We start from the raw sequence: 21,472 nt of genomic DNA, 5'->3' as shown, positions 1-21,472 counted from the left end.
AGCTACAGTCAATCAGTGTGGAGTGGAGGAGGCAGTGAGATACAGTACAAGAGAAGGAAGACAAAGAGTGTGCTTATTGTGCTATACAGTGCTTATTGCACATACTTTTGGATGTGGTGCTGAGAAACGCTTGTTGATAAGAGTTTTCCTCAATAAAAGACTCTTTGGGCTTTTACCTTGTGTCTGTGCCTATTTGTGTTGGGTGCTTGGGGAGCTGAAAAGCCCCCTGGTGTCCACATTATATTTAATTACAAGTTATAACAATTTCTTAAATATCAAACATTTCCCAGCTAACTACCTTCTTCACTAGAAGGTGCTATTCCTGAGACTAATAAGCCCAGTGGTGAAATTGTCATAATGCATAAGACCTTCTGTTCTTTCTACAGGTGCAGCTCAGTTTATGATGTCTTTACTTGAACCTGACCCCACAAAACGACCAAACATTAAAGAAGCTATGGAAGCAAAGTGGATAAATGAAGGCTATATTAAAAGGCCTCTTAATTCTCTTTCTTACAAAAACAGGTAATTCATCTGAAAAACATACAGAGTTTTATAGTAAATATAACTAATATAAAATAAAGAGAGACATTATTTAGGGTGGCATAGTAAAACAATGGATCACATTACTACTCACCAGTACTTGGTGCCAAGGCTGTCTTAGCATTATAGGCCCCCGGGCAAAGCAGTGCACTGGGACCCCTACCTACACAACCATTCAGTAAGTCACAACATACATAGAGTAGCATGGGGCCCCTATGCTCATGGGGCCCCCGGGCAACTGTTCAGCGTGCCCATGCGTAAGATGGCCCTGCTTGGTGCCCATTTTGTATTGTGATTTTGATAACCATACATAGAGTTTGTGTTTACATGTTCTCAGTGTATTCGTGTAGAAACTTCTGCTTCCTTCCATCGTGCAAAGTAATGGTGCTAGCTCCATCCGGTATGGCTGAGCGCAAAAAGATGCTTTGCGGTGGATTAGCATCTCACTAGGGTTAGTTTCCTGCCTTATGAATAATGCTGCTCAAATGGAGATGGATCCTTGTGACCATGGCCATATTTTTTCTTTACAAGTTGTTGAGAAGCCTTCTGCAGTGCCCTTATGATGGGGGAAGTATGGAACATCCCAGCTTCTCCCTGAGAAATTTAATGTGAGCACACTTTGTAAAGATAACAACTAATAACAGACTTCAGATTCTGTTTAAAAGATAAAAAAGTAAGAAACAGATAATTACAAGATATTATGATCATAAGCAATATGGAACAATGCAATACTCACCTAATCCCTTTCCTTTGCTTTTTATTTTCCATAAAAAACTGAGTAAATCTGTAATTACTTTTTTACAGAATGAGCAGCAGGTCAATACTGGCCTCACATTTCTTGCAAACCGGTAACTGATAATGCGCGTGAACATACAGAAATGTAACATTCTACATGTTATTTCCAAAAATTACCAAAGCACGTCAACTCAGTAATCATCTGTGATCAAAACTTAGGCAGAGGCCTAACCCTTCGCATGACACCAGTCAATGAGACAGCACTATCTTCACTGATAAATGCCAAATTTATCTATGAGCACGCCTAGGAGGAAGCCCACAGAAACAAGAGCAGATTATCCATTACGTGTAGTGCCACCATACCCCATACACAAAAACCCTAAACATTATAATAAACATTAAAGTTCATATCTAATTGTGACTAAAACTGGGCAGGTTTCATTTTTAGCAACCTTTGTAAGGTGTACATAGCCTCTACAATATACCCATACTTACATCAATTTTTTCATTTTCTTTTAACTATTATCCTATTTGAGCAGATGCATTTAAGTAAAAAAAAAATCAAATAAATGGATATACATGTATAAAGGAAAATTCAATGCCATTTGAACACAACAAAGCCCAGAACTGTCTGCATCTGCTTTACAGTAGGTGATATTCTGCATTTATTTATTTTATGCCTCATCCAATATCAAAGTTCTTTACCTCGCTTTACCACTGTACTTCCAAAACAGATAGATAGATAGATAGATAGATAGATAGATAGATAGATAGATAGATAGATAGATAGATAGATAGATAGATAGATAGATAGATAGATAGATAGATAGATAGATATGGATGGATGTCCCCAGGGAGAAATTCGCCTTTTTTACAGAATTTCTTAAAATAAATAAATAAATAAACACACACCCTTTGGTCTGAACACATACTGGAATGAGTATAAAGCAAGAAAATACAAATGAAAGAAAAGTTCTGACTTGGCTGTCACAGTACCAGTGAGGCATCATGCAGACGTATTGTAATCCATAAATGCAGTGCCGGATTAACCAATAGGCTTATGCTACGGGCCCCGCAATTTCGGGGGCCCCCAAATGGTGGACCCAATATTTAATGAAAAAGTGTAGCATTGAAAAACTGGTCTTTAAAAATATTATCTTTACGTTTTTAAACTGTAAATTTCTTACACAACAAAACTTTAGGGGCCCAACACATAAAATTCACATAAATATTATAAGATTCTTATTATAATCGAGAGTAAAATAATTATTTAGTCCGGTTTGAACTGTTCAGAATCTAAACTTCAGATAATGCAGACCAAAAGGGCCCCCAAATTTGAAATGTGCTACGGGCCCCCAAAGCTCTTAATCCGGCCCTGCATAAATGGAAAAAAAAAAACTTGAATGACTTCTGGCACACAATAAATACTGTAACAAATACTGCACTATTTATAGTTTTTTCCAGTGAAAACAAATCCACCACATGTCCTTCTTAAAATTTGAATTAAATCAATATATACAGTACTGCATATGATTGTCATTAACTATAATGTGACATTTCTATTAGCATTTGATTTGATATTATTGCAGCATAAAGCAAAGACATCAAATTTTGAGAAGCCCTACATAGGAATGGTGCACACCCTGTATAACGGAGTATTTGAGTATGTCTAAATTTGCGCTATGATGGACTAGTGGACCATCCAGAAATGCTTCTTCCCTTGTGCCTGGTACAACTCAGAAAGACTCCAGCCTCCATGACAATAATATTAATTAAGTGGGTTTGATGATGAATGGATACACTAAAGATGTGCAGGTAAACACTCATCAAGATACAAGGATAATGGATAGTAATCAAAATATGCAGTCTGGTAAATACATACAGTATGATAGTGTCTAGTCACAGTCTACATTTGGCATCCAAAAACAATTTGAATAAAATTAGTTAAAGAGATTTTATTGCATAAAAACTGTGACCATGATCTGGATTAAACAGGTTAGAGAATGACATGACATGAGATGATTTAAGTAATTTTCCTGCTTATTCTTTAATTGCATTTGTGTAGTTTTAAAATACTTTAAATATTCTTTTTCAGGCTACGTCCAGATGAGCTCAATCCAATAGTTTTAAATTGCATGACTGAAAATATGGGCTTCAACCTTGCTGATGTCGTCAAAGACTTAGTTAACAACCGACCATCTGCAATAATGGCCAATTATTGCTTACTTTGCAAAAAACTAGCCAAGCACCAGAAAAAAGAGAAGTCACAGAAGGTAACCTTAACTTTGTAGATTCATGCAGCTAAATTGCACATTATTCTTGTTTTGCATGTTCTATAGCCAAGAGCTAGGCTGTATCCATAGCAACCCGTCATCAAGGGCAGGGTGAAAGTTCACAATCAGGTTTTGTGAGGGTGAGTGTTATGCTCATGCAGTCATGGAGAGATGAACAGACTGGAGCAAGAGGCAATATCAACCTTGTAAATAAATTGTAGCTGCCATCAAGGCTGAGCTAAACTCACAGTGGGATACCTCTCTGCAGCCCTTGGAATGGCGTACCCAATTCTAATATTTTTTTATGTTTCAGTTCAGTTTATATAGCAGATGTTGTACTTTTGTGGTTTTTTTCTGTTTTATATTGTTGCTAACTAATTTTTAGTCAATTTTTTTATGAAGACTTTAAAAATGTATAAAATATATTAGCATTATACTGTAACATTGTGTAATATCTCAAACTCAGCCCCACATCTTCCTCCACCCCATCCCACATTAATACTAGAAACTAAACCAACAAAATATCAGTCATCCACCCCGTTTGTATGTGTCTTTACTACTGGGTTCCCAGCATCCAGAGGCAGCATCAGGTGCAAGATATTAAACTCTTGATAGTCTGTGCCGGGTGGTACAGTGGTAGCACTGCTGCCTCACAGTTAGGAGACCTGGGTTCACTTCCCGGGTCCTCCCTGCATGGAGTTTGCATGTTCTCCCTGTGTCTGCGTGGGTTTCCTCCGGGTGCATGGGTTTCCTCCCACAGTCCAAAGACATGCAGGTTAGGTGCATTGGCGATCCTAAATTGTCCCTAGTGTGTGCTTGGTGTGTGTGTGTGCGTGTGCCCTGTGGTGGGCTGGTGCCCTGCCCGGAGTTTGTTTCCTGCCTTGCGCCCTGTGTTGGCTGGGGTTGGCTCCAGCAGACCCCCGGGACCCTGTAATTAGGATATAGTGGGTTGGATAATGGATGGTTGGATGGATAGTCTGTGCCATGCAGGGCACCCTCATGCCCACTGCCACTCATTTATCCTACATTGACTTACGGTTAACTTCAACAAAAACAGAAGAGCACAGAGAAGATGCACACAGTCAATTGGAGAACTTTTAAAGTCCACACAGATAGTGATTTGAAAAATTGATTATATAGCACTTTTCTCGTTACTCAAAGTGCTTTACATAGACAGAGAGGAACCACTTCAACCACCACCAATGTGTAGCACCCACCTGCATGATGCAACAGCAGGCATTATTGAGCCAGTACGCTCACCACACATTAGCTATTAGGCTGTGAAGGGGTGAGAGAGATAGCCAATTAGAGACAGGGGATGATTAGGGGGCCAGAATGGACAAGGCCGTGATGGACAATTTTAGCCAGGACATGCTTTCTACCCTACTCTTTTTAGAAGATGCCCAGAGATCTTTAATGTTTACAGAGATTCATGACCTCAGTTTTACGTCTCATACAAAGGATGGTGCCGTAGTTACAGCAGTGTCCCTGTCATTGTACTGGGGTATTGGGATCTATTGATTTGGCCTCACCAACACCTCTTCCAGCAACCACCCAAGCTTTACCTAGTTGGTCTCCCATTCAAGTAGGCTACTGGCCGGGCCTGAATATGCTTAGCTTCAGATAGATGACCTGTTCTGAAGTACAAGAACTGAGCCCTGCTTCCAGAACTCATCAGATAGCAGTCCTAACCAACTAGCACTATGTGCTGCAAGTGAAAATATGAGGCTTCTGTTTACTATCCCAGTGTGACTATGACATGTGATAAGATTCTTTATTGTTAGACTTGCTTCTGTTAACACTGATAGTTCCATAGGATACAGTAAATTCTACTAATTAGTACATCTTCTACATAATTAATGAGGATGATTTGCAATTCCTTTGCTTAATCCCTTTTTAGAAACAAATTGACTGGAACCTGCCATCCAAAATTTTGTGGAATGAACCCACAGAGAAGAGAAACGCTGCCAAAAAAATTCAGGTAAAATGTTATTGTCTTATATTGAATTTTAGTTCCTACTTACTCATTTTCATTTTCTACCACGCACATTGAGGCTGAAAATGTTTGGCTGGATGAAATGCATTGTAGCTGGGTTTGATGTGTTCTAAATAATAATAATATTTCAGAGCAATTAAGAATGGTATTTTGGCCATTCACAACAGTCTGGGTTGGTACTTCTACAGTACATGTCCAAAGCACTCTACAGTCTCCTCTATTAGAGTAAATAAATAATCTAATAAATTAATAACAAATTCATTCTCAAGGACAGTTTAATCAGAAAGAGAGTGTGTGTGACAATGTGACATGTGGGCCAATTAATGTGGCGCTGCTTAATTTAGATATGGTCCAGACTAATTAAAAAAATAGATTGATGCACTGTATACTGTATATTATAAATTAGAATTATTCAAAACTGAATATCTGCTTGATGTACACGTAGAGGTAAAGATCCTGAGGCATGCAACTTCATTGACTTGTCTTTAATCAAATATCTCAAGTGACAGTAGCATGTCAAGCAGTTTCAGCTATGATTTTCTACTGGATTACTTTTAAAAAATTTCTGGTTCTGTGCACTATTGAACAAAATGCTTCAATTGCAAATTTGCTCTTTTCTAATATGTTAACTGAAACAAATGTCTGTAGCCCTTCTGTAGCTGGTGGGGGTGAATATGAATCAACATAAAACTATCTGAGGTACTCTGCCTAAAACAGGTTACTAATGCACTATGACATTCTTCAGCTCACTTAAGCTTTAGATAGATAGATAGATAGATAGATAGATAGATAGATAGATAGATAGATAGATAGATAGATAGATAGATAGATCAGGGGCAATTTGGCTTTATCAGAAAAAATAAAAATTTTAAATAAATAAATACATAAATTGATACATAAATACATACACTATGGTGTGAACACATACCAAAATGACTAAAACAGAAAATTTAAAAAGAAACTGTGTCCCAGTGAGGCATTATGCAGACGTATTGCTGTTGGTATAAAGGAGCCCCAGGAGTGTTTCTTGGCACACTTCTGCTGAATAATTTGTTGGCTGAAAGTACTCAGCATTAGTGTGTCAGAGAGAGAATGTGCAGCATTGTACATAATGGCTCTCAGTTTTATTTTAATTCTCCCCTTCGCTACAACCTCCTGGGGGGGTCCAGAGTGAGCTCTATAACTGAGCCTGCCCTTTTTTTAACTTAAGCTTATTCGCGGTCGCTGTTATTTCCACATAGCACTTCTGTTGCATTATTCCACTACTTTTAAATTGGCCTTATTTAAACAAGTGTGTGTGTGTGTGTGTGTGTGTGTGTGTGTGTGTGTGAGTAGAGTAAGGTTGATTCTTGCCTTGCACACAGTGCTGTCAGAACACTCTTGATCCCACCTAATGCTGATTTATTTTCATCTATGTGATTTCATTTGCTCTCCAGTTCTGCTTATCCAGACAAGGTTTGATTAATTGCTGTATCACCAAATATACTTTGTTGTATTTTAGATAGGTAAACAGAACTTTTTTTGCCCCCTGGCGTAAATTTGGCTTTTTACAGAAGCTCTTTATATACAGGTGCTGGTCATAAAATTAGAATATCATGACAAAGTTGATTTATTTCAGTAATTCCATTTAAAAAGTGAAACTTGTATATTAGATTCATTCATTACACACAGACTGATGTATTTCAAATGTTTATTTCTTTTAATTTTGATGATTATAACTGACAACTAATGAAAGTCTCAAATTCAGTATCTCGGAAAATTAGAATATTGTGAAAAGGTTCAATATTGAAGACACCTGGTGCCACACTCTAATCAGCTAATTAACTCAAAACACCTGCAAAAGCCTTTAAATGGTCTCTCAGTCTAGTTCTGTAGGCTACACAATCATGGGGAAGACTGCTGACTTGACAGTTGTCCAAAAGACGACCATTGACACCTTGCACAAGGAGGGCAAGACACAAAAGGTCATTGCTAAAGAGGCTGGCTGTTCACAGAGCTCTGTGTCCAAGCACATTAATAGAGAGGCGAAGGGAAGGACAAGATGTGGTAGAAAAAAGTGTACAAGCAATAGGGATAACCGCACCCTGGAGAGGATTGTGAAACAAAACCCATTCAAAAATGTGGGGGAGATTCACAAAGAGTGGAGTGCAGCTGGAGTCAGTGCTTCAAGAACCACCATGCACAGACGTATGCAAGACATGGGTTTCAGCTGTCGCATTCCTTGTGTCAAGCCACTCTTGAACAAGAGACAGCGTCAGAAGCATCTCTCCTTTGGACTGCTGCTGAGTGGTCCAAAGTTATGTTCTCTGATGAAAGTAAATTTTGCATTTCCTTTGGAAATCAAGGTCCCAGAGTCTGGAGGAAGAGAGGAGAGGCACAGAATCCACGTTGCGTGAGGTCCAGTGTAAAGTTTCCACAGTCAGTGATGGTTTAGGGTGCCATGTGATCTGCTGGTGTTGGTCCATTGTGTTTTCTGACGTCCAAGGTCAACACAGCCATCTACCAGGAAGTTTTAGAGCACTTCATGCTTCCTGCTGCTGACGAACTTTATGGAGATGCAGATTTCATTTTCCAACAGGACCTGGCACCTGCACACAGTGCCAAAGCTACCAGTACCTGGTTTAAGGACCATGGTATCCCTGTTCTTGATTGGCCAGCAAACTCGCCTGACCTTAACCCCATAGAAAATCTATGGGGTATTGTGAAGCGGAAGATGCAATACGCCAGACCCAACAATTCAGAAGAGCGGAAGGCCACTATCAGAGCAACATGGGCTCTCATAACACCTGAGCAGTGCCATAGACTGATCGACTCCATGCCACGCCGCATTGCTGCAGTAATCCAGGCCAAAGGAGCCCCAACTAAATATTGAGTGCTGTACATGCTCATACTTTTCATGTTCATACCTTTCAGTTGGCCAACATTTCTAAAAATCCTTTTTTTGCATTGGTCTTAATTGATATTCTAATTTTCCGAGATACTGAATTTGGGACTTTCATTAGTTGTCAGTTATAATCATCAACATTAAAAGAAATAAACATTTGAAATACATCAGTCTGTGTGTAATGAATGAATCTAATATACAAGTTTCACTTTTTGAATGGAATTACTGAAATAAATCAATTTTGTCATGATATTCTAATTTTATGACCAGCACCTGTAATTAAATGGATAAATAAATATATAAACACATGCACAGTTAGGTCTGAATACACATAAGAATGACTAAAAAGCAAGAAAATGGAAAAGAAAGAAATCTTCTCACTTGGCTGTCACTGTCACACTGATTTACATATTATTCCTTATACATTGTAAGAAGACGCTATATAGCGCCTGACCCAACACAGATTGACACGGAGGCATGGGTAAAATAAAACAATTTATTTTTCTTCAGCTGGAGGGCACGTCTTCCCCGTAATCCCTCCAGCCACAACACAGTTCCCAACACAGTACAGTACACCAAGCACTCTTCTTCTCCTCTCTTCCACCACCACTCCTCCTCAGCAAGATTTGTCCACCTCCACCCGACTCTGGCCACTGAGTGGTGGTAGCTGGCTCCTTTTAATTGGGTACCCAGAAGTGCTCCAGGTGCCTGATTGGTGACATCCGGCTGCACTTCCGGGTAAGGCAAAACCAGTGCCCAAAAGGGGCCAGCAGCTCCTGCTGCAGCATTTCCTGGCGGCGCCTGCAAAACCCCACAGAGCTGCACAGAACTCCAACCCCCATGAAGCCTTGGGGGAGTCGAGGCACCACTGCAACCCAGGGAGGCTGCCATCTAGCATCCAGGGGGAAATACTGGGCTTCCCACCCTTGTCCCCCTGGCAGATGTGGTGAAGGGGTGTCCCAGCCAGGCATAGACCCCAGCCATCCGTCTACAACATTAAGAGACAATACAGTATATGCCAAAAATATTAAGATTTAAATCTCCTTCTTAAATACAAAAAAAAAATCTGGTTATCCGGAGTAGAATATCTAAAACTTAAATTCCATACTTCAGCTTTTGTAGAATCTGAATTTCAGGGATGGTTGAATCTTGCCTGTACTTCATTTTTTATATGGATCCAGGAGACAGGGGGTGGTGGAATGTTTGTTCCCACTTTCCCTTTTTTCTTTTGGGATCAGTTTCTATGTGTGGTGGCTTTCAATTGTTTCATATCACTTTCAGCTTACTGAATTGGGCCAGTGTAAAGATTGGTATGGAGACCAATTAATCATTTTTTCCAAGAATAACCGTGATATTGCTGATCAAAGGAATTAATAAACACAGTTTGTACATATTCCATTACAAAAGTCTACTACGTTATTAATGTCTCAGACTTATCATTATACTAAGCATCCTCATTGCCTCCTGATGACCAAGTATATTCACTGAGTAAGTAATCCTGAATGTTACAAAATCATGATGCAATCATTACTGTTTATGAAGTTATGAAATTATGAAGTTAACAGTAAAGTTTCTACATATTAGACTTTATAATATGCATGCAAAAATAATTTAAAAAGTTTAATGCTCTTAATAGTAGTTAAGCAAGACTACAAAAAAATTGTTAATAATGAAAAATTCCAACTTTTTTTTAGAAAGAACCTGCCACTGAAACAACGGTACAACAAGCTAACAATCATATTCAGAACCATCAGCTGGATTTTGACTCTCAGAATGGAAAAGAAAGAACTGAAAAGAAGGCACCCTGCCTTTCACCCCTACCTGTCATGGCTGATGTGATAATAGAGGATGATATTGCCATTATGGTAGAAAATAAAGAAAGTTGCTCTGTAGAAGGTATTACCAATTCATTGCTGTCAATTTTGTAACCTGTTCCAAAGCTCTGCCTCTGAAGTAATATTTGATGTTATACTTTAAAACTGATCATTTGTATGTTACAATAAAATAGTAGGGTACCACTATATAGTAGGGTGGTATAGTGGTTAAGGCTTTGGAATTTCAAACCCTGAGGTTGTAGGTTCAAATCCCACTAGTAACACTGTGTGAGTGTAGGCAAGTCACTTCACCTGCCTGTGCTTCGTTTGGGAAACAAAATAGAAATGAAACCAATTGTATCATAAATGTTGTAGGTCACCTTTGATAAAGGGATCAGCCAAATAAGTAAATGTAAATGTTAGAGAGAAAATACTGATCATCTCTTTGGAAACAACATTTCTAAATTATTTGCTGTAGTTCACAACTTCCAGTGGATTCACCCCAACCCAAAGCAGTGTTGGGGTAACAGACAAGATATCAGTTAGAGTAGGTCTGGACCAGGGATCTTTTTTAAGTCCTTACCTCTTTGATCTCATTATCCATGTGGTAAATCATGGGATAAAAGGCCAATCCCTCTGGTGCATGCTTTTTGCTGATGTTATTGTGTTGTGGAAGTTGGAAGAATTGAGAAGGGCCTTAGAAGACAGAGGAAAAAGACAGAATACATGAGGTTTAATGATGATCATCATTAAGGAGCTAGCTTGCAGGGTGGGCTATAGAAAATTTGGATACATTTAAATATCTAGGATCAGTGGTTGTCCAAAATGGAAAAATAGATGCAGAGATAACCCATAGAGTACAGTGCGGATGAAAAAACTGGAAGAGAGTATCAGAGTGTTGTATGATCAAAGAACTAAGGTGAATGTTAAAAACACTGGTAATACCAGCAATGATGTATGAAGCTGAGCCATGGGCAGAAAAGGGAGTGCAAGAGAAGAAGTTAGATGTGGCAAAAATGAGAATGTTGAGATGGATGTGTGCAGTTATAAGGAAGGAGAGAATAGGAAATGAGACAATCAGATGTACAACAAATTGGAAGAGATATCTAAGAAAGTACGGGAAAGTAGGTTGAAGTGGTATGGAAATGTATTGAGAAAAGACAATGAATATGTGGGCAAAAGAGTGATGGGAATGAAACTACATGGGAAGAGAAAGCAAAGTAGGCCAAAGCAGAGGTGAACAGATAAAGTAAAAGAAGATCTGAAGGAAAAGGGCTTGACTGGTGAGGAGTTGCAGGACTGAACTATATGGAGAAGGTTGATGAAGCACATCAACCCCACATGAAAATGGGAAAAGAAGAAGAAGCAGAACCACACAAAGTTCCACTGGACTTTTCTGTAACTTGCATTTTGACAGAGGTGAAAATATGATGCCCTTATCATTCTCTGTTAATTCTAGAGACTTTAGTCCATGAAAACTCCAGGAAGGCAACTGTAATTTGAAATACAGAAATTACTGCATCTGGCACCAACAATCATACCACATTCAGAGTTATTTAGTTGAAGCATCTTACCCATATCTTACCCATTGTAATATTTGGTCAAATGAAAAGTACACCTCTTGACTATATCAGCTGCTTATACAGTATATGTTGAGTCGTAGTCATATGACTGGTTATTTAGAGGAGTGAGCTGTTTGCATTTATGAGCAGGTGTATCTAATAAAATGGTCATGCAATGTATCCTTTAACATAAAGACTTTGCTGCAGGAGCTCCGGGGTCAGGACAATCAACATCATTGGATTATCACAAATTTGTATGTTGAACCGAGTTATCCTATGATACTGCTGTGTTCATAAGCTGGAGAAAAATTTTGTTTTAAATACAACTTAAACACCCATGGAGAGGTTACATGGTCTCCATTGAACTAATTACATGACATCTAAAACCATCTGGCTGCACCAGTGATGATTTAGGTGTGTCATAATAAAGGGTGTGAAAGGGTGTAACTCATTCAATCAATTCTTTTGTGTTTTATATTAGTAATACATTTAGATCACACTGCAGAGACTTGTTTTCACGTTGACATTAAAGAGTCATTTTCTGTTGATCAATTTCAAAAAGCCAAATGAAACCCGCTGTGATTCAATGTTGTATAACAGTAAAATGTGAAAACTTCCAATCTAATCTAATCAGGCTTTGCCTATGGGCCTTCTTGTCCTTGGACCACGAACCTCCTCTCTGCCACTTTCATATGTATACAGTTCCAATACAAAAGTAGTTAAAAAGGTGGATGGCATTCCTTCACTTACATCAATTTGTGTTGAAATGTTCTTGTCTTTTTTATTACTTATGTTTTAATTAATTGCTTTAATGAATGAAAAAGACAACTTTCAAATGAATGGAGGTTGGGATTGTGTAGCGTAAAACACCTGTGCATAAAGATTTCCTCAGTTTCTTTTCTAGCACTCTTCTATATGAGGAAGAAGTATGCTACATTTAATATACATGTTTTTTGTTTTCAGCGAGCAAGTGTGCTAATCAAGAACAAGAACATCACACAACTCCACAATGCTCTCCGAGAGACATTTCAAATACTTTTCAAAGCAGTCCAGTTGGAAATGTACTCAGCAAAGGTGAAACAACTAAAAACTCACCAGATCCTAACCAACCACCAAGACAATTGGATCAAAAAACCAAAGATTCTGATGTTGTTCCTAGGGACCAAGCATACTGTGAAGATGCCAAACAAAATTCAATTTCCAATAAATTGAACATAGAAAAAGAAACACCACCACTTTTGCTGGAAATTAAAAATTACTGTAGAAGTCCAGTACTTTATCAAAATAGACGATTTAAAGATTTTCTACAATCAGTGGATAGCAAAGATCTGTGCCCCACTTTGTGTTGTCAAGAAAAAGGACGACAGCTTGTCTGTTTTCATTCCTCAGGGTCTTCCCCCTTGCCCAGGCTGAGAGCGAATGGACTTCAAGAAAATATGTCAAGAAGGATCACATGGTTTGGCACAGCAAGGCATAGAACCCATGACACACCACTGTTTCAAGTAAATGGATCAAAGCCTGCATTATTACCTTCTTCTCGACAGCCTATGATCACTGTCAAAAGGTTACCTCTATCCAAAGAGAAAACACGCATTGCAGTGAACAACCCCCTAGCCAAGAGGAACTCCGTGCAAATCAGACAGGTGCAAAAAACTGCAAACCTGAATCTGCCAGTGCTGTCGCCACCATTTCAATCCAGGTCTGACAAGAAAGCAGAAGTTTTAAAAATGGACTATGGCTAATGCAAATTCTTGAAGGGAGACTTTATGACAAGCTTGTAAAAGTGCACTACTTGCTAATTACATCCATCAACTGCTTTATATATGTTCAGGGTCTTTTAGCCAATAATTATAAATTGAAAATATTCTACAAAGGGTGGTGCCTCATGGCTGGCTTAAGGTTCCAAGCCAGGCCCATGCTTCCTCAGGTTCTCTGGTTTCACCCACATCGATGAAGTCATGCAGGTTGACTGACAATACTAAATGGACCCTGAATTATCAGTGAGTGCTTGGCAACTCCATACACAGCTTTGCTCTCACTTTGACTCTGGCATCCCAGGAGCCTGAATTGGAATAAGTGGCTTTAGAAATGTATGCATATATTTGATCACTTTATACTCAAGAAACGTAGGAAGGAAGGTCACTCATTCAGGTAAGGAGGTAAGGAAGACAAATCATTTATGTAACACAAGCACTTCAACTTTAACGTCAGCATTTCCAAAAAGGAGAGCCTCAGGCTGAAAAAAATAATTACATTTTGCATACAGACTTATTTATGGATAATTTATATGTAACAATTGTTCAGCTTCTGTGCCAAACTTGCAAGATGAGTTTAACTGTAAATAAATTGTATAGTGGTCGCCGTTATTTACTTTTTATTTATTTTTTCACAAAAATGAGAGACCAAATCAGAGGAGCACTTTGGTAGTTTGGTTTGATAAATTATTCAGAATTATTCTTTTAATAACTATAGTAATACAGTCTATATTTCCCAAAAAATAAATACATTTACACTTTATTACTTTGAGCTTACTATGGGTGCTATAAAAAAGAAATTGTCACAGAAAATTAAAATTCTGTTTTCTATGAGTTTAAGTAGACTGTGACATTTTCTTGACTAATGTACATACCTGCACTTAGCTTTGTTAAAACAATTTGAAGACTGCGCAGGACTGCAGTAACTACATTGGAATAAAATTGATGAGCCACAGCATGAAGTTATGGCAAAGAGCAGTGGAAGCTAGGTTAAGAAGTGAGGTTTAGGTTAAGGATTAGTGAGCAGCAGTATGGTTTCATGCCAAGAAAGAGCACCACAGATGCAATGTTTGCTCTGAGGATGTTGATGGAGAAGTTTAGAGAAGGCCTAAAGGGGTTGCATTGTGTCTCTGTGGACCTGGAGAAAGCATATGACAAGGTGCCTCGAGAGGAGCTGTGGTATTGTATGAGGAAGTCGGAAGAGGCAGAGAAGTATGTAAGAGTTGTACAGGATATGCATGAGGGAAGTGTGACTGTGGTGAGGTCAGCAGTAGGAGTGACGGATGAATTCAAGTTGGTGGTGGGATTACATCAGGGATTGGCTCTGAGCCCTTTCTTATTTGCAATGATGATGGACAGGTTGACAGATGAGATTAGACAGGAGTCCCCTTGGACTATGATGTTTGCTGATGACATTGTGATCTGTAGCGATAGTAGGGAGCAGGTTGAGGAGACCCTGGAGAGGTGGAGATATGCTCTAGAGAGGAGAGGAATGAAGGTCAGTAGGAACAAGACAGAATACGTGTGTAAATGAGAGGGAGGTCAATGGTGAGGATGCAGGGAGTAGAGTTGGCGAAGATGGACGAGTTTAAATACTTGGGATCAACAGTACAGAGTAATAGAGATTGTGGAAGAGAGGTGAAAAAGAGAGTGCAAGCAGGGTGGAATGGATGGAGAAGAGTGTCAGGAGTAATTTGTGACAGACTCGTATCAGCAAGAGTGAAAGGGAAGGTCTACAGGATGGTAGTGAGACCACCTATGTTATATGGGTTGGAGACGGTGGCACTGACCAGAAAGCAGGAGACAGAGCTGGAGGTAGCAGAGTTAAAGATGCTAAGATTTGCACTGTGTGTGATCAGGATGGATAGGATTAGAAATGAGTACATTAGAGAGTCAGCTCAAGTTGGACGGTTGGGAGACAAAGTCAGAGAGGTGAGATTGCATTGGTGTGGACATGTGCAGAGGAGAGATGCTGAGTATATTGGGAGAAGGATGCTAATGATAGAGCTGCCAAGGAAGAGGAAAAGAGGAAGGCCTAAGAGAAGGTTTATGAATGTGGTGAGAGAGGACATGCAGGTGATGAGATAAACAGAACAAGATGCAGAGGACAGAAAGATATGGAAAAAGATGATCCACTGTGGCAACCCCTAACGGGAGCAGCCGAAAGAAGAAAAAAAGCTTTGTTAAAACAACACAATGACCAATGTATTTTAACAAATTTGTTCAATGTTCTTTTTCCAATTATTTAATAACACTAAACTAAATGCTTGCACATTTTAAAAAATTGTGAAATATTTCTTTTTATAATGTTATTTTTCATTTTGTGTAATTTGTATTTGATTATCACTAATAAATATTAAGAAACTAAGTTCTTGTGCTTGCCTGTTAGAACTCTTCATATCCCAGTTTAAACTCTGAGCTTCACCCAAGTTTCTTCTTTAAAAAAGAAAATAGAGGCCTCTTAATAATGCATCTGTTTAGGAATCTTTGATTAGCTTCTGAAAGGCTGCTGAATTATTAATAACTGTTGTGACACCAGATATCCCATGCAATAGAGTTATCTTCACCTGTGTGAAATGGCAATGAGAGATTGAAATGATTGAATTGTCTCTGATCTTCTCATGTTACTCAATGCAGAGGAAGGAACCCTCGGTTATGCACTCTTAATCTGATAAGAAAATGCTCAATGAACAGCAGATTGACTGTTAGGACAGAAAAACCCTACATTGTTAGTAACTGGGGTACTAGATTTGAAAAGCAGAATGCTGTTTAAGTTTTTGGCACTTTATCATTTTGAAAAATATCATAACTAAAAGCTGCTATGTTTTCAAGTAGTTTAAAATTAATTATGTCCTATTTGGATGCCATCTTGGCATTTTGTGAGCACCACCAATTTGTGATGAGGTTGGTACTGAATTACAACGAATTAGTGTGTGTATGTTAATGTGCAATGCATATGTCACAATGGCATAAAAGGTCACACCAAACATTTTGGGTTGTCTGAGATTTGGATAATGATACTAAAATTTGTGTGTGCCTTTGCTTTTCTTGACTTTATGATATAAATATAATTTCTGGCAAGAATCCTTTCATTTAGGGTTTTGTTTTTGCTTTTTTTATTTTTTATGAAATGACTGGTTAGAACTCATAGCTATGAACTTGGCTTGTTACGTGATGCATGTTTATTCATCTGTTCCCTTGAACTTGTATCTGTATCAGAAAAGTTTCCCATTGTTTGTCAAATAAAGCTTGGAGGGAGTGTTGCTGACCACACCTGTGAATATAGTCAGGCGGTGTAAAGAGCACTTCAAGGACCTCTTAATTCCCACCAACACACGTTACTTTGAAGAAGCAGAATTGGGGGACTCGGAGGAGGACTCACCCATCGCTAGACTTGAAGTAACTGGGGTAGTTAAAAAAAACCCTCGGGGCTAGGGCCCTTGGATCAGATGATATTCAACCTGAGTCCCTGAAAGTTCTGGATATTGGCTTATTATGCTTCTTCAGCACTGCAAAGAGGTCAGGGACAGTCCCTCTGGACTGGCAAACTGGGGTGGTGGTCCCCACTTTTAAAAAAAGGGGACTGGGGTTGTGTGTTCCAACTTTAGGGGGATTACACTCCTCATTCTCCCCGAGAAGGTCTATGCCAGGGCTCTGGAAAGGAGGATCCAGCTGCTGGTCGTTTCTTGGATTCAGGAGGAACAATCCAGATTTTGTCTAAAGTGTAGAACTCTGGACCAGCTTTTTTACCCATACAAGGATCATATAGGATTCATGAGAATATGAGTAAGCAGTCTATATGGCTTTTATGGACTTCGAAATGGCAGCCCTTGGGGTGTCCTGTGGGGGTTCTCTGAGAGTACGAAGGTACCTGGCCAGTTGTTGCAGACTAATCAGACAATGCTCAATCAAAGTGAAAGCTTGGATCACATTACCAGCAATAAGTCAGACTCTTTCCCGATATGTGTATGACTCCACCAAAGCTGCCCTTTGTCTCTGAATTTGTTCATAAGTTTTAAGGACAGAATTTCAAGCAACAGTCAAGGAGTGGAAGAAGTCCAGTTCAATGGCCTGAGGATTGCATCTCTGCTTTTTGCAGGTGATATGGTCCTGCTGGCTTCAGTGGGCTGTAACCTTAGACATGCACTGGGGTGGTTTACAACTGATTGTGAAGCAGTCGGAATGAGGATTAGCACCTCCAAATCCAAGGCCCTTTCAGCTGGTTCTCAGCTGGACAAAGATTGAGTGCTGGATTGGGCGTGAGGTGCTGTCACCAGCAGAAGAGTTTAAATATCTTGGGCTCCTGTTCACAAATGAGAGAAGAAGGGAATAGGGGATCAACAGACTGATCAAAGTAGTATCCACAGTCTTGCAGATGTCGTACAGGTCAGTCACGGTGAAGAGGGAGCTGAGCCAATAGACAAAGCTCTCGATCTACTGGTTGATCTACTTTCCTACTTTCCTGGTCACAAGCTCATTGAAAGGAGCCAGTTAACGTGGTTCAAACATTTGATTAGGATGCCTCCTGGATGCCTGCCTTGGGAGGTGTTTTGAGCATGTCCAACCAGGATCAGACCTCAAGGCAGACCCAGGACTCGCTGGAGAGATTATCTTGGCTCGTCTGAGAACACCTCGGTATTCACAGGATGTGATAACACTGTTACAGATCTGTCATCTTCTTTAAAGTCAACAAATACCAGTGTGTGGCAGACAAATCTAATGTCTTAAGAGAGAAGAAATAAATGAATCAATGGCAGATTATCTGTTAGGAGAATGGCTTACTTTGTTTAGCAATTTTATATGCAAGCAAGTGGCTTGACTTTTGGATAGTAAAAGCCAGTAAAATGTATTTTTCTGAACCCATAAACCACTTGCTAATTTGGAAGATCTTAGACAACTACTTGCAAGATGGATTTCTAGTATAGTTACCACACTTTGTAGAAAAATGTCAACTGACTTTGTATTCAAAGACACAAAACTTTCATAGAAATTAGCAACAGCAACATTTATCTTAAAAGCACATTTTCATACAAATGATGCAGCTCAAAGTGCTTTAAAAGATATCAAAGAAGTAGTTACATTCAAAGAAGAACACAATTTAAAATTAGATAAGAATAATAATGCAATGAGAAGTCAAGCAAAATGACACCTTTTGTTGGCTAACTGAACAAATTACAATATGCACGCTTTCGAGGCCTGAAGAAGGCCTGAAGTTTACAGATTAATTCTAGTTTATCTAGTTTATTAAGAGTACAACTAAAATGTAGCTATTAAAAAGACAAATTATAAAAAGTGAGTTTTTAGAAGTTTTTTTTTTTAATGTTCCACAGCATTAGCTCAGTTTTTTTGCTGGTGTTCTCATACTCTGTCTCGATTTGGCACAGGGGTAAAACAGATACTTGCTGTCTTCAAGTGTGGACAAAGCTGGCAGGCAATTGCTGGAAAAGAAGCCACTTCAGGACACTCTTCTACATTGCTCTGTAGCTTGAGGGCTTTCAGGTACCTGTAGCGAGTGTGAAGCTTTAGTATCTGTTCCTCCAACATCGATGTTTAGAAGCACACAACTGCTGTTCTCCATTATTTTATGTGAGATCTTGCAGACAATAAAAAAAGGAGTGATAAAGCAACACACAGAGCTTTTGCATGAGACGATTCAATACAACACAGAAAGTGACCTACAGGAATTCTCTCCAATGGCACCACACAAACTGGTGATGACAGTACCAAACCTAAAACAGACAATGAATACAACACATCCATCCATCCATCCATTTTCCAACCCACTGAATCCGAACACAGGGTCACGGGGGTCTGCTGGAGCCAATCCCAGCCAACACAGGGCACAAGGCAGGGAACCAATCCCGGGCAGGCTGCCAACCCACCGCAGGCATCAACACATTCAAATTCAAATTAAACATGCAGAATTTGTTCCAATAGCTTTGTTGGAAAAGCATGTTGCAGTCCATTATTTGCTGAATATTCTGCATTAGCTGTCAACTTGTTGATTCTTCACTACTTCACTAAAGTATCTATCTATCTATCTATCTGTCTATCTATCTATCTATCTATCTATCTATCTACTCATTTAGTTTCACTCACATTGTGATGGACCCAATTTTAAACAGGGAATCAATATGGTCTTTCCAATGGCAATAATAATGACATCAAAGAAAAATTATACCAAGCAATGTGGTGAATATTAACTGATATATTTTGGCTTCAGAGGGCCAGTTAAACTTGCTGTCAAACCAAGCACCATACTTTGGCCCACCCTGAGCTAGATAATGAAAACAGAAGTGAAGTGGGGTTTTTTAACAATAGTTTAGAACTAAACACTTACTGATTTTTTTGTTGGTTAGTTGTACTCTTGGTAAGCTCCCATAAAAGGTCATGTTTTGCCAAGGGGTCTCTAGGGGATACATTTAACGGAACAGTAAGAGTACACAAAACAAAAAACAAATATTCAGGGAGCTTTTATTCAACCATGCTATATAGCATTCAAAGATAATTACATTTCATATAAAAATATATTGTTTTTGTCCATTACCTAAAATAGCCAGTGTGTAAGTATACTGGTTAGACGCAGGTTAGATTTTGTAGAAGGTGTCACTCCGGGCTTTCTTCAAAATCTATGACCCCTCAATAATCAAGGAGTAAGATGGGAGAGATTGTAATATGTACCACCACTTTAACATAATTAAGGCATGTCTCCCTCAGATTTGAAACACAAGCCATACACCTCTCCTCTGCTCATATTTCATTTCCACATGATTGATGACAGTGTTATTTTGTTATAGGCACATTTTACATCTTTGAATATAAACAATTCCATATAACATTTACAGACTCTAAAAGACTACAAATGAACTTGAATATATACTGTATGATATGACAGTAACAAACAAATAACAAAGGCTGACTCATCTATCGTAATCGCCTGATCCCTACCTTACATGCTGTATTAACAAAAGAAGAAAATCAGTATTCATTTTAAATTCCACTATGTGTTTATTGTCTTTATTGTATGCAGTGTCCATACTCACAAATCACACTCCTTTTAGAGCCTGTGAAGAAGATACTTGTTGCTTCAGTATTTAAACCTCTTCTGCTAAGGGAAGTGTAAAGACAACAGCAACCTGCTTTTGTACGAATTTGGAAATAAGCTGTATTACCACTGAGTTATAATATGAAATGGACTTATGAGAGAGAAAAACACTTAGAAATTGTTTTCTAGAAATACAATTAGTGGCCATGTTATTAGGTCCATCTCTTCATTATTGAAATTAGCCTGCTCCTACAAACAGTGTATCATGTGTCTGCATCTCAGTGCTTATCATATACAGTCATGGTCAGGACATCTAGTTGATGCTTGACTAAACATTAGAATGGACAAGACAGTTAATCTTAGTGACTTTGATAGTAATATCATCGTTGGTATCAGACAGAGTGGTTCAAGCATTTCAAAAACAGCTGTGCTCCTGGAATTTTCACACACTATAGTCTATAAGTTTACAGAGAATGGAAAAAAATATCCAGTAGGTGGCAACTCTGTGGGCAAAAATGTGTTGTTATTGAAACAGTATGGAGAAGAATGATCAGAGTCCATCTAAGTTAATTGAAAGGCCATAAATACTCAAATAACAGCACTTTAGAAGAATTATTAGCAGACGATATTTTTCAGTGAGCAATACCATGAAGCAGATCGGCCACAGTGGTAGAAGACAATGTCACTTTCCTCTTCTGTCAGCTAAAAACAGGATCATAAGGATACAGTGGGATCGCTAGTTTCATGAAGCCCCATGTGATTTTCAAGATGATAATAAACATCTGAGAATAACTGCCTAAAATGTTCGTAGTGAACAGTGGCAAGATCTGCTGTTAAAAAGGCTCCACCCATGGGGGTTCTTCCTAAAA

The 21,472-nt window shown here is 38.8% G+C and overlaps 1 protein-coding gene across 1 annotated transcript in view; it reads left to right on the top strand.

The window, feature by feature from the left end:
* Positions 1 to 13,641, top strand: part of LOC127527099 (hormonally up-regulated neu tumor-associated kinase homolog) — a 70,232-nt gene extending 56,591 nt beyond the window's left edge. Inside the window, exons 6-10 of the mRNA XM_051924731.1 lie at positions 387 to 522; positions 3,371 to 3,548; positions 5,449 to 5,529; positions 10,123 to 10,324; positions 12,768 to 13,641. Of these exons, the coding sequence (XP_051780691.1) occupies positions 387 to 522; positions 3,371 to 3,548; positions 5,449 to 5,529; positions 10,123 to 10,324; positions 12,768 to 13,546 (1,376 nt within the window). The 3' untranslated portion in view covers positions 13,547 to 13,641. The remainder of the gene's footprint in view (positions 1 to 386; positions 523 to 3,370; positions 3,549 to 5,448; positions 5,530 to 10,122; positions 10,325 to 12,767) is intronic.
* The last annotated feature ends 7,831 nt before the right edge of the window (positions 13,642 to 21,472 follow it).

This window comes from Erpetoichthys calabaricus, chromosome 3 (assembly GCF_900747795.2).
Source record: "Erpetoichthys calabaricus chromosome 3, fErpCal1.3, whole genome shotgun sequence".
NCBI classification, from domain to species: domain Eukaryota; kingdom Metazoa; phylum Chordata; class Cladistia; order Polypteriformes; family Polypteridae; genus Erpetoichthys; species Erpetoichthys calabaricus.
Note: the sequence above shows the minus strand (reverse complement) of the source record. Positions and strands in the feature narration are given on the sequence as shown.